The sequence below is a fragment of the Chenopodium album genome, chromosome 14, assembly GCF_948465745.1.
Source record: "Chenopodium album chromosome 14, dcCheAlbu1.1, whole genome shotgun sequence".
NCBI lineage: Eukaryota > Viridiplantae > Streptophyta > Magnoliopsida > Caryophyllales > Amaranthaceae > Chenopodium > Chenopodium album.
The window spans coordinates 53,656,867-53,670,950 of NC_137847.1; the positions used below are offsets into that span (position 1 = coordinate 53,656,867).

The following is a 14,084-nucleotide window of genomic DNA, read 5'->3' on the forward strand; positions in this document are numbered from 1 at the left end:
AAAGGTTTTCATGCAATACCAGATCTAGCCAATAAATCAACTTCGTAACGAGAGGCCACAGAGCGCAGTTGCAACGCATATATTATTTGCAGACATTAACCCAAATACAGCCAATTGGTAGCACACAAAATTTCAACCACTTCAAAAGATATGAGCAAGTATATAAGAAGCGACTATTCATTGATTATGAGCAAGTAGTGGCAGTCATAGGAAAAGTGTACTAAGCAGTCATGGAAACGACTGTCAAAAGTGCGGGGTGTTGAGAACTAAATCACTGCAGAGTGCAGGCAGCCAACAATGTAAGTAGTATAGGATATAGGATATAGGATATAGCTTGAAGAATATCTCATCATTACCGGTCAACAACCATCAGGCTAGAACTCTAGATAGCCATATAGATTGATTCAAGCTTTTTTCTATGATCATATCTGCTCTCAACCACAAGGAAGGAGCAAATCAAACAGTTACACGATTCCTTTCGATAATGAACTCCTAAAACTGACTATATACACAAAAGGAATCAGCTAGAAAGAAGTTACAAGAACTTTCCATGATATATCTACCTCTGTAACTTGTTTCAGGTAGCAAGAGCAAGTAGTTTGACATTTCCTTGACTGTTAGCAGCCATAATCATGGGGCTGTCACTCTTCCAGCAAACTGCACTGATAAAGTGTGATCCTCGATCATCATCAGCATCATACAGTTCTGATGAATTGAACTTGTACCGAGCAACAGGCTTAGAAATAGCCTGCAAGTGATAGAAAAATTGAATTGACCATAGAATTACAAAAGATATAGCATTTGCAATACAAGTAGTTTCCATGTCCTATTTTCTGTAAGGACTGTATTGATTAATTTAAACACTTTCTATAATCAAATGAGAGGAAGTTACAAGTGTTTGCATTGTCCTATTTTTTTGGGGTCATTTGCATACCTTATGATAAACAAAGACTTCGTTTGATTCACTGCCACAAGCAAGGTATTCGCTATTTGCAGTGAGGCCTACAAAATTCTTTTCATTCGTATGACCTCTATACACCTGAAGCTGCAATGTAGTGGAAAAATAAATGAGCTAACGGATGTGATTGAATAAGCAATCTTTTTGAAAAAATGAACATAATATTTCCAATTAATGTAAATCATGAGCCCCACTTTCAACTAGATTATGAATAAACGAAATACCACCACTCCTGAAACTTAGGTGAGCATAAGCCCCACAAGTAACTAGTTTCTACAGAATAGATACTTTAAATATTACCAACTTATTTTCCTGGACATCCCACAAGCGCAAAGTGCTATCAGTTGATGCAGAAGCAAGTTCGTTGGCAGATAAAAAATGAACATAAGAAACAGCTTTTCTATGACCAGAAAAGACATGAACCGGCTGGCTTGTATTTCTTAAGTCATAATAGTGAACATTATGATCTGCAGAACCCACCTGCGCAAGATAACATCCAGCATGAAAAGTTGAAGTAATCAAAGACGCTGAAGAAGACATAGAATAATACTCTTCTTCCAAAATTAATTCACATTGTCCCAAGCCCTCATAATTAAGGATATGAATTGATTAAACAAAAAAATACCTCTTCCATACTTGGGTCACCACTATGGGCTTAATGATGAATATTTAACCATAAACTAACACTAAATTATGAAAGTGACAACCTTTTTTGGACATCCTAGCCTCCTAGGTGCGTAAATATATATTCTAAACAGAGGGAATACTTCAAAATAGAAAAAGATTCTACAGTGATGCGTACATGACAGTGGGGTGAATACCACAAAAGTTTGAAATAAATTAGAAGAAACAGTCACGTAACTATATCTCACAAGACATCAAAAAATTACAGAATTGAATTTGAAGAAGAGGATTACACTTCACAGAGCATATATTTGCATTCAAGTCAATATTCAGAGCACTCTTTTCCTGTTTGGTGCACCAAACTTTAACCTGTTGAAAAGCACCCAAAATGCAATGGATCCATAATGAGCTGTCAATCTGGAGTGCTTTAAAATATTTCACTAACTAGGATATTAGCCTCCTTTCAAAGACATGCCTGCAACTAATTTCATCACAGATTCCTTCATCCTTTTTCTTTGGTGTGAGTGTGTGGGTTTTGGTTTTGGGGGTGGGGGGTGGCGGCGATCCCCAAGGGATCACCACATATGATAATTTAAATGACTTAGATCAAGTTCACTTCAAGAAACAGTTGTCTAAGTTCCATCTCCCAATTTCTTTCCCATCATAAATTTCTGTTCGCTATTTCTTACTAGTAGAATTCACCATGATCATCAAGTTTATTTCCAGAAACAGTTCTCAATGTTTCATCTCCCATTTTCTTTTCTATCATTTATTACTGTTGTGCTATTTCCTACTAGTAAACCTAAGCTTTTACACTGAGGCCAATCTGAGAAGAGATCTGCCACGAGAGAATTCAAGCTTTTAACATGGTACACCATCACCAGATTCAACACCACTCAATAAGGATATCGCTGCAGGATGGGTCAGTACAGCCCTGCCAGGTGATGACATGTAGCCTCGTCACTTGTACTTATAAGAAAAGATGGTGTTCGTCAATGACAACCTCCAAATAGTTAAACATAAAGACAGGTCCAAAATCATATACCGTAAAAATATGCATTATAAGATATGAGAAGGATGGTTATTCAGTTTGACCTCAAAGAACATATGTATGATCTTCAGGTTAGATAAATCCCACCACTTATCCCTAAAAGCTTTCATTCAATTTCTTGTGAAAAGGGAACCCTATGTATGTAAGATACATATACAGTATCTTGATAAGTATAGCCCAAAAGACGGCTAAGCTCCATATACCTTGCAGTCATCCCCACCAGATACCAACAGCGAAGGTTCAGTACGCGAAAAGTCCACACTCCAAGCCCGTTTTTCATGCTCCTCATATTCTCCAATACTCTAACAAAGGAAGTTAGCATTATTGACATTAGTCAAAGTACAACCAAACCAGTAGCCTAAGAATGTAGAACAAGCTTAATGGAACAAAACAGCTTATTAGTACTATTAATACCACCTGATTAGTAGCAACATCCCAAACATTTACAATCCCCTCATAATCACTGCTGGCAATACAATGCTTGGTATACTTATTCCAACTCAAACAGCTTAGTTTAGATCGTGTAGCAATGTCAACAACAGCACAGTGCACTTCTGCAGGTTCATCAATCACCTGGAGATCAATTTGTTCCCAAGGTTAAGTACTCAAGTAACAATTAGAGCAAAAGATCTTGTGAAAATGAGCGTGAACCCTTCACATTCATTTAAAGTGTTTACTCTCCAAACTTTTAATCATTCATTTTGTTTCTTCTTCATTTATTTTGTGTGTGTGTGTGGGGGGGGGGGGGGGTGCGGTGCTAGGGAAATAAAATACTAAGATGAAAGATGTTGAAGTAGTGTACATCCTTCTCTTGAGCATGAAATGACTTACTGAGGAAAATTCAAAAACTTTAATCCGCTTGGAGACACCAGCAGTAGCAAACAATTCATGATCTCTGTCAAATTCTATGCTGCAAAAGGAGAACCACATATCAAAGGTGGTGAAGAAGCAATTCAGAATAAATCAAGTTGTAACTTGATCGTCAATTAAGGATAAAATAAGATAACAAACAAAAAGATAGAATGAGCAACATGATGCAAAGGTAAAAGCTAGTTCTAATAAAAAAAATCATTCAAATTTAGCCCTCTCTACCACTGAATTGAAGCAAATTTCACGGGCAAATCATACACTAACAAACCATTTACAACCAGGATGACCAGGACTTATTCTAACAAAGGATTATACAGAATGAACTGAACAATTCTAGCTACCACACATAGACTTGCAGATACTACCTCCATTTCATATTATTTCCAACGATTTGACATAAAGTGTGAGTAGAAAATGTCTAATCGTAGCAAATAATATGAAACAGAGGTAGTATATAAGATGCAAGGAAAGTTAAAAAAGGATAGATAGCAAGACACTGAGAAAGTAGCTAGTCCCATTTCTTCAATAAAAGTTTCCATAAGCAGATACACTCTCCACATAGCATAATAGTGCGTCCATAGCATGTCCATCACTAACCAAATTCATAAACATTGTATTTTAGAAGATGTCACTAAACTGTAAAGCCAGCAAAGAATGACACACTGCAGTGAATTTATTAAAACAGAAGAAGCTTCTAGCTTAGTGGCTAATGACCATAATCAAGCAAAATATCTACAACCAATACTAAGCATATAAACAGGTACAAGTGAGCCTCTCATCATAAAAAATTACATATAAAAGTTAACAGTATATCAATGACATGGAGCACAGTCACTCAAAAGAATAAAGATTTTAAAGAAAAGACCCACCTAGAAATGATATTGGCAGAGTGAAAAACGTTGCCAAGCCTCAACTCAGAAATAGGCCTCAACTGGCTGTACAATTCCACCAAAAAAAAAAAACAAAAGAAATTGAACATCTCAATAATCCAACTATGGGAGTTTAAAGCAATAATTGCAAATAACAGATACGATATACACGGATATACCTGTATCGAGTACAGGAAGTAAGCACAGACTGAAAATCCTCAAGTCCTGCATGATAGCCTCTATTTGTATGATTCACATCTCTTCCTTCTGCTGGTTTCTTCTGTTTGGCCCAGTTTCTCCTTTTTTGAAGGTAACACTCTTGCAGTTCAGTGAACTGCAGAAAATTAATTGATAACAAATTAATAAGTTTCAATGCTCAACTGAATCTATTGTAATGAAGCTTCAATTTAGCCAACTTTTTGACCTATTTAACTATATAGCTAAGAGTCATCATGCATAACTTCAATATGCAGCTTAAAAACTACTGACGTACTTCTTTCATATACATGCAGACTTCAACTGAATTCAAGAGAAGGTACTACAGTTAAATAGTTAATTATTAAGCCACCGTCAAGAAGTTGCAAGACCTAACATTATGACATCATATGAAAGCTGAATGTGAATTATGGGTGTATGCTGGTCAGTTAATCTTCACTTAACAAAACATAACAGCTCACAAATGTAAATTATGTAAAGTTTAATAGAAGTGCTTCTGGACTTCTTAAAAAAAACACTACAACATATAAATTACAGCGATTATCAGAATTTTAGAAAATACAACCTGTGTCTCAACCTGCCTTTTTCTTGCTTTAAATTTTTCCGTTGGAACCTTCTGTTGCAATTCTGAGCCTGGACAAACATCATTTTCTAAATGTTCTTGAGAGCATGGAGCACCTAACTTGCCTCCTTTACATTGAAGATTTCCTGTAAATGTCTCTTGCTGTGTACCAGAACCACCAGCCACAGGCATCTGTACTTTATCACAAAAACCTTTTGTATCAAAGTCATCCCCTCTCAGTCTCAATCTAGCTGTATGACTCTTGTTTACATTCCACAATTCTGTTTTGTACTTTTGAACAGCATCTATGTCTTCTTTGATGTACAGGAGATCATTTTGTATCTATACGAACACCATGAGATAGATTTAAAATACTATTTTCTGTTAGAGTTGAAGCTTAATATACTAGGACAGTAAAGAAGTACAACTACATAGGACAATAAAGAAGTACAAATACACCTAAAAAAAGTTATAGATGCAGCTCACATGTGACGAGGAGGAGGGACCGAAGGATGATAAGTCAAAACATAGTATTAGATAAAGTACATCAAACTATAAAAGTATCAAACTAGCTTTAAGAGGAGCCCAAAAAAAAAAGGTAATGCTACAGGTCTAATACAACAGCAGCAGCAGCAGCAGCAACAAAGCCTTAGCCCCAAAATGATTTGGTGTCACTACTGTGTCGGCTAACAAGAATCATCATAAGGAACTCATCCCCAAAGAAAAAAAGTTATAAAGAAAGAAAAGTGATAAAATGAAAGTGAGCAAAAAACATAGTGAGCAAAAAACGGGGCAGTATAGACTCTGTAAAGTAAAAACAAAAAACAGGAAATACAAATAAAATTTGAGAAAGTTTGATTAAAGGGGTCAAGGGGAGATAAAAAGAAAGGAAAAGCATGGAAGTAAAAACACAAGAAAGTTTGAGAAAACCTACTTGGTATATTAAATAAATAAATAAAATAAAAATAAAAACTTGCTAAAAAAATCTAGCAATATAGATATAATTTTGACCTCTTTTTGGCTATACCACCACAATTAATAGATACCCTATAAAGAAGCGATAGAAGTTTTAATCAACCTTGTCACTAAGGGTGTAAAAATGTGTATTTATATATTTTTTTTTTATTCCACAAGCAGTAAGTTAAGATACTTTAATTTACTAAGCATTCAACCAAAGATTTTTCCATCACAACTAAGAAATAAATACGTTTTACCATCAGTAGAGGTCAAAGAAAAACAAGAGCATCCAATAAGGCTTTACATTGTTAACAGAATGACGCAAAGCACACTCAGATGACTTTTATTAGTTTCTTATGCAATACAGGCTATAGATCAAGGGCCTTACAGGATTACACTACCTTTTATTCCAATGCAACCATTTCCTACTCAACTTCAACTGTATAAACAATAATATTAGGATGTATTACCTACAAAGCACTAACTCTTACAGGAGAAATAAAATGCATCAAACATCACACGGATAATTCGAATTTAGTTGAACACACCTGACTAAGCTCTTCCAATTTTCTTTTTCTTAAGCAGACCAAAAACTCAAGAAGAACTTGCAAGTTTGTCTCAGCCTCCTCTTGCTCCATCTTTCTTTTCTTTTCCGCAAGTAGAGACAAAAGGCAGTCAAGATCCTTCACAGACACGTCACAATCCTGTCTACAGGTTATATCAAAGAGTGAATTCCAAATTAAAAAGAATAGGTTATATCAAAGAGTGAATTCCAAATTAAAAAGAATTAAAGCCACAATAAAAGCATACAATTAAGTACATGGAGAAATATTCTAACAATTCGCTTCACTCACGCCAATTTGATTTATTTTAAGAATTCAGACCAATACCAGTGGGAAGGGAAATATTACAGGAATAATCAGTTAAGAAAAAACTTGCCTATGTTTGGTATTATTGTTTGATAAATTTTGTTAGTTTCCGGTGAAAATTTCAATTTATTCACTTCCAAAGCAACATAGGATCATAAACCTTAAATGTAAGATTACATTGGCTAATTATTATTAGATACTTTCTTTATAAGAATATAATGACTAGAATCATATTGAATTCAAAAGATTTTTGGACAAGGGTAAATGATAACATCCTAGCACAATATGATAAAGTCAATTTTGCAGGCTAGAGAGAGGATGAAATAACAGCAATTTATAGCTACTGTTTACGGAAGTCGACTAACCTGCTGCAGTGCTCGGCGAAGTTGTTCACTCGAAGAGGCATTTTTTGCAAATTGATAATCAGACATCCTCTTTAATATCTGTGGAATGAGACACATTGTTTAATTATAGATTGAATTTCAACATAAATTACAAACAGCTTATTTGATTAACTACCATGGAGTGGAGGAAAGGGAAGGAGTCTACTTGCATTATTCCCTCCCAAAGTCCAAATTCCCTAATATAATACTTGTTCGAAGTAAAATATACTGTTCGTGTTAACAATAATACCAAACTGGAGAAAGAGAGAAAGCAAGAGAGGAAACAAAAATACACTATATGCCAATAAAACACCATACACCAATCACAACCCACAATGTCCCCGCATGTGACACACCCGATACCTAAAAAGATAGAGAATTCCTGGTATTCTTCCCATATCACGGCGATTGAGGCTATTAACTACTTAGATTAGATTCATGGAAGACAAGGATAAAACTCGACGCTAATGGTATCCTCATCATATAGCCAGATAACTTGTACTTCAAACTGAGATTCTGCAAAAGTGAGACCCACAACCATTGATTCACATAAACAAGATATGCACCACAAGTTATAAACTTTTGATCACCCTTGCTCCCTCAAAGGACAAGAAAAAGAAAGTAAAACAGAGAAAGATCCCAAAACTTATAATCCTATAACCTGAACTATCTCATAACCACAAATTTATCTCCCAAAATCTCAATTCCTATCAAATTAACACACTCTATAACACTTATTTCACTCAATTATGAAATATTATACACAAGTCTATCAAATTCGACACCGAAAATTACGGAAAAAATCACTTCAACAGCCAAGAACTAAGCTGCTATGTCACGCGCTTATGCTTAAACTCAACATAGACGAATTCTGAATTCATGAAACATTTCTGTCAACCTTAACCTAATAGTACAAAATGATCGCAATTCAACACCAAAAAAACCTACAAAAATCACAGTTATACATCAAAATAATTTGAATTTAGCTCAACATAACACAATTAAACAGCAAAATGCATATAATCAATCTCAAAACTCAAGATACATTGCACTCAAAAACAACGAAAATTCAAAATTAGACAATCAAATTCAACACAAGAAACCTCAAACATAATCAACAAAAACAGAGAGAAGATCAAATTAAAGCGACGAACCTTATCAAGGGCAAAATTAGGGAAAATAAGCTTAGGAGTGAGGAAACGACCACAACAAGGGCAATCAGACTTGTTCAGAAGATGAGTGAAGATACACATATAACAGTAACTATGACCGCAAGCACTGAGAAAAGCGTCTTTGATAATCTGCATGCAAATAGGGCAGAGAAAATCCTTATCGCAGGCGACGGAATCGCCATCGCCGCCGTCAACGGCGGTATCATGCGGAGGAGAATCGGATTTGACATAAGGAACTAAAGCTCCTTCTCCAATGGAGGTTTCCGCCATTGTTGAGGTTTTCCGATTTGTTCGAGGTTTGAAGGAGGAGAGAGAAAGTAGGGGAAGTTTCAGAGAAGAGAGAGAGAGAGAGAGAGAGAGGAGATTGACGTGTCAGAGAAGAAAGGAGAAGGAAATTTAAGAGAGAGAGAAAGAGGGAAGAATGAATATGAGGGTGGAAACTGACCACGTTAATATGGCGGGTGAGTTTGTCCTTTGAAGAACAAGCATTGTATTCAATCATATCAAGATATTTTTTTGAGGGAGGAACCGAGGAAGATAGGAGTTTTGTATTTTCAGGTGCTTTTTATGTGTTTTTGTATTTCATTTTTTTTTTTGGGTATCTTAGCCTTTTATGGTATTATATTTTCTCAGTTTTTACTACGGAGTACTCCCTCCGTTCCTTAATACAAAGTCTCTTTATCTTTATTATGTGAGTAATAAATGCTAAAAAGAGGTTTTGTATTAAGGGACGAAAGGAGTATTATTTTTTAACAGTAAGATACAGTGGTCTAGGGATCCCCGTTATAAGGGTGTGTTCTGTTCATTTTTTTTTATATATTTTTTTTTATTGCAGGTTCAAATAAGTTCAATTCAGGAAAAATAAGTTCTGATAATGATTACAAATTACAACTAAAATAAGTTTTAATAAGTTCCGATAAATGAAAATCAGGTGGATAGAGCACATAATTCCATCATAAGAGGGGAATATGGTATCGTAGATATGTAAAAATGTAGAATGATGGTTTGTATCTTCCTACCTCATCCATCTTGAAAAATTACAATTATTTTGAGAAATATGAACAATCTATTGGATCATTCGAACAATAGAAAAAAAATTGAGGATTTTTTATTTATTTATTTTAAATTTCATTGTTATTTTTATGTGTGATTTTGTATTTCATTTCCGTTGCGGTATTTTAGCTTTATGTGGTATGGTACAAATGCAGAATGATGCTTTGTATCTTCCTACCTCATCCGTCTCGAAAAAGTTACGATTATTGTAAGAAATTTGATGAATAATTTATTGGATCACTCAAAAAATAGAAAAATAATGTAATGATCATAAAAAAATGGAACGAATTTTAATAATCAAGCAGCAAATTCATAAATAATTAAATCAACAAGCTTAGCTTTCATTAAATTTTGGTTTTATATTTGTTGATTTTATTATGAAAATATCGTGTGACTTGATAAATTTGTTAATTTATTTGTGAAAATGCTACTTGATTAACAATTTTTGTTTGTCCCTGATATAAATTGGGGCTTCCTCCTAGAAATAATATGTTATTTATAAAAAATAGTGGATGTAGCTAAAAGGGTAACATATGTTATTTATCGGTAGCCTTCTTTTTGTTTTTTGGGTTTTATTCGATCTATAGGTGATTCAACAAAACATATGTACCTTTCTTGTTCAAACATTCATCACCCCTACAAATCAATCATAGTTTTGATCTCATTTGAAGAAGTAACTCAAGGGCAAGTCATTTTTAAGCTTAGTATGTGTTGTGCAAAGGGTTCAACATTCAAATGACTCTAGTTGCTTATGTTGCTTTAGTTTCTTGTACTATGCAAAATCTTCTTTAAGTTTAATGATGGCTTTATGTCAAAAAAAAACACAAAAGAGAAAAAAAAAAGAGCATGATATGGGTGGGGATGAATGGAAAGGTGGAAAGGGGATTGAACTATTGAAGGAAGAAATTAAAGATCAAAATAGACAAGGAGTGGATATGTTAAATTAAAATCATTTTAGGATGGATTTTTTGACAATTATCACCCACAATCTATCTATAATCTATAATTAATACTAAAGTAGTAACCGCTTACATCATCCTTTTCTAAAACTAGACACATGTCATATTGTCATTAAAAATTTTCCCTCCACAACTATAAATGATGTCATCATGATTTTTTATTTGATTTAATTAAAATTCTGATAAGCTATTTTATTATTAGTATCAATTTTCGAAAATAGTCTATCCATCTAATAATAATAATTTAATTTTTCTTCCTCGCATAGCCCTTTTATTATTCAATTTGTATATGAACTCTAAATTTTATTTTTAATATTTGATGCATTATTTATTTCGGGAATTTTTTTTTTTTTTTGTTTTTACTTTTGGTATGAAAAAATAAACAAATTTTTTTAAAAATTTATTTGTTCCAATCGTGCATCGCACGAGACTAATCTAGTTAATATTAAAATAACAACCGCTGACATTATCTTTTTTTAAAAAAAAAATTATACACGTGTCAGCTTCTCCTTAAATTTTTTCCCGCCTAAACTTTTTTTTTCTCTTCCAATTTTCTTTATTTATTTTATTTTTTATTTAATTTTTATTTATTTTGGAAAAGCTAAATATTGACTGCAAAATACTTTTATCTTAAGTTACATATAGCTAATCTTAAGGAAAACAAATATTCACCCTGTATACATGTGATTACTTCGTCTAATTACAAATTCCACTGAATTTGGTTGTAAACATGAATTTTTTTTTCATTATACAGAGTACTATTTTAATTTTTGTAGTTTGGTCTTGATTAATACAAAGGTTTTACATATTTTGAGTGATAATATGACTTGAAAATGCATGTATACAATTATAAATTCTTTTTATTATATCCGTGCATCACACGGGAGCTAATCTAGTTGTTACTATTTTAGGAATTACCACTTACAATTTTTTTTTTTATTGAAATTTACGACCTACATTTTATGAAAATGATAAAACTTCCCATCATTTTAAAAGGTGACGTCATTGTGGGGCCCACAAATGGTCTTCCTCTTATTTTCCCTTCTTTTCCTTTCTCTCTCTTTCGATACTCAGCCTCTTCTTCATCTCCTTTTAAATTTTTGCACAAATACTAAAATCAAATTGCTAAAACAAAAAATTAGGACTTCAAAATTCATTGTTCTTGCTTCAAATCTTCAAAAATTAGGGTTTCTAGTAATTCAATTTCAAGCTATGCCTCAAGTTAGATGGAAGTAGAAGAAGAGGGAAGCGAGAATCGAGTGAAAAAGAAAGAAAACTAAGGGAAATAGCTTGAATGACATTATCTTTGAGGGGTTGGTGAAAGTGGTAGGAAATTTTAGTGTTTTGGAAAAATATAGGTGGTAAATTTCAATAAAAAAAAACTGTAGGTAGTAATTTCTAAGACAGCTGCAATTATAGGTGGCAATTATCAAAAATTTCTTTTAGGATACATATTATTGATTCTATCTAGAGTGATTTTAAAAAAAAAATCTTCCCATCCACGAAAAAATCTTCCTCTTTGAAAAGTAATGGTTGACACTACATTCGGATATGTATAAAAACTTGTAAATTTAATCATTGAATTAAAAAAACTATGAAATTATCTTTTGAAAAAAAATAGTTAGATCAAATAATCAAATCGGCCAACTCTAATTAAATGCTAGTAAAACTACGAGTAATTCTCATTTTTAGATGGCAATTATTTTTGAACAAAAGGACAAAATTAAAAATAGTTTAAAGTCATATCTCGGATGTTTTTTATGAGCGGGGTAGGATTAGCAATATTTTTGCCTACTAATCATAGAGTATAAGGTTAATGATAATTAATGATAGTTTAATATCCAACCACAAAAGTAGCTTACAATCTCACAATCACTCATTAATTCGTACATTAATGGTTGAATAGACTTGACAATAATAGAGTTAATATCTTCCCATCATCGAGCTCCAACCACCTTTGATACATCCATGGTAGACAATTGAAAGAATAACGGTTGATTGAACATAAATGGTGACTTACTGACTTGACATGCAAGGTTAGTAAGACACAAATCCTTCAAGAAGATGTCAATGATTAAGGTGACAAAATTAGTGAGGTGTGGCTTCCAACCTGTTCATCATCACATTTTTTTTTTCAACGGCAGGGAGAAGGACTTGGATCAAACCTCAACCCTCACAGTTTTTTTTATCATTCATCATCACACTATGTTATGCAAAGTTAATGTAATTTGTTAAGAAACTCCACAATGACTGGAATATGAGTTTGGCATTCCAAATCTTTAGCTTTGGTACCCTCCAATCTCCATTTGTAGGTATATCATCAGGAAAAAAAAAAAAAGGTGTTATCACAATGAGAGTGTCAAAATCAATTCGTTTAGTGACGCCAAGGCATGCACAATATGTGTGGCATGTAAGCATTTCCACTGAGGCCATCTGTATCACGCATTCATGCAGCATGCATGACACTTGACACACACAGAAGTCACAGATGGGCACACCAGATGTTGCCCATTCGCCCAAATGTATTTAGCCAAGGAGTATAACAGCATGTAACTTGAAGTTTCATTATGGATTTGTGGAGCTTGGATCCTTAGGTCTCTGCATTCTTACAATTTGCTAATATGAGTCTTATCAAATATAACAATAAAAAAAGATTGCAGAGGAATTAATCATAGGCCAATTCGAGTTCTTAAAAAAAAAAAATTAACCGGCCACGCCAAGGTGCTTTGTTATACGCCACACTTCAACACGTAAATACGTCTCTAGGCAATATAATCAAGCCAAACCATATTAAACAGACCTAGTACACAAGCATGAAGGTAACACTTCAACTAATCCGTATTTATAAAACTTTATGGAGCACATAAATTTAGCAGTCTCAAACTCTCAAATTTACCTTATACTCTGAAAACACTAGTCCCATTATCATAACTTCGTCACCAATCAAACATTGACACCTCTTGTGAACCACATACAACAGTTTATAGTTAGGGTAACTCAGTTGGTAGCTATCCTATGGTGTTAGTTGTTACGAAGTCGGACCGAGATCGAGTCATGAGAAGGGATAAGGTGTAGGCAGAAAGAGCAAGATACCCCAAAAGGGTTGTTTGCCCAGACTTTGATAACTAATGAGGCCCGCAGTTAACCATCTTAAAAATCCTTAAAAAGGTTTAGTCACTCTCACTCCACTAGTTTTGTGCCCCACTAGTTGGTGAATAGGTGCAAAAGAGATGAGAATAAATCTTGAATCAATGTATTGTACACTCCACTAGAAACTTATCACAAACTAATCTTGATAATATCAGCTATTATGGATGTAGCGATCGACTTCCTCAATTATAATTGAACTTAACAGGAAACACATCCTCCCTGAACCCCCCAAACAATCGAAAGACAGAACCGAACAGTTCAGCTGAAAGTACACACATCAACCATCACATTGTGCCTCCTCTAGGCATCCACTGGCCTGGGTATCCAACAGGCGCAAGCACCATTCATAATGTCCATACTTTCATAACAACTGTTGTCGTCATCTTCATCC

At 33.9% G+C, this 14,084-nt stretch overlaps 1 protein-coding gene across 4 annotated transcripts; it reads right to left on the reverse strand.

Annotated features, from left to right (window-relative positions):
• Nucleotides 1-198: 198 nt before the first annotated feature.
• LOC145577567 (E3 ubiquitin-protein ligase COP1-like) lies at nucleotides 199-8,917 on the reverse strand. 4 transcript variants are annotated; one of them, XM_081635058.1, is made up of 12 exons: nucleotides 8,514-8,917; nucleotides 7,342-7,419; nucleotides 6,656-6,811; nucleotides 5,154-5,492; nucleotides 4,552-4,706; nucleotides 4,373-4,438; nucleotides 3,465-3,543; nucleotides 3,051-3,206; nucleotides 2,837-2,935; nucleotides 1,259-1,438; nucleotides 935-1,045; nucleotides 199-748 (listed from the first exon to the last, which is right to left on the reverse strand). In XM_081635058.1, exons 1-12 carry the CDS (start codon nucleotides 8,799-8,801, stop codon nucleotides 578-580), a joined length of 1,878 nt encoding a protein of 625 aa, XP_081491184.1. In that variant the 5' UTR covers nucleotides 8,802-8,917; the 3' UTR covers nucleotides 199-577. The 4 variants fall into 4 exon arrangements, with proteins under 4 accessions (XP_081491184.1, XP_081491185.1, XP_081491187.1 ...); XM_081635059.1 differs by having other exon boundaries at nucleotides 6,656-6,815; nucleotides 8,514-8,652; XM_081635061.1 differs by lacking the exons at nucleotides 199-748; nucleotides 935-1,045 and adding an exon at nucleotides 1,876-1,951 and having other exon boundaries at nucleotides 1,278-1,438.
• Nucleotides 8,918-14,084: the final 5,167 nt, after the last annotated feature.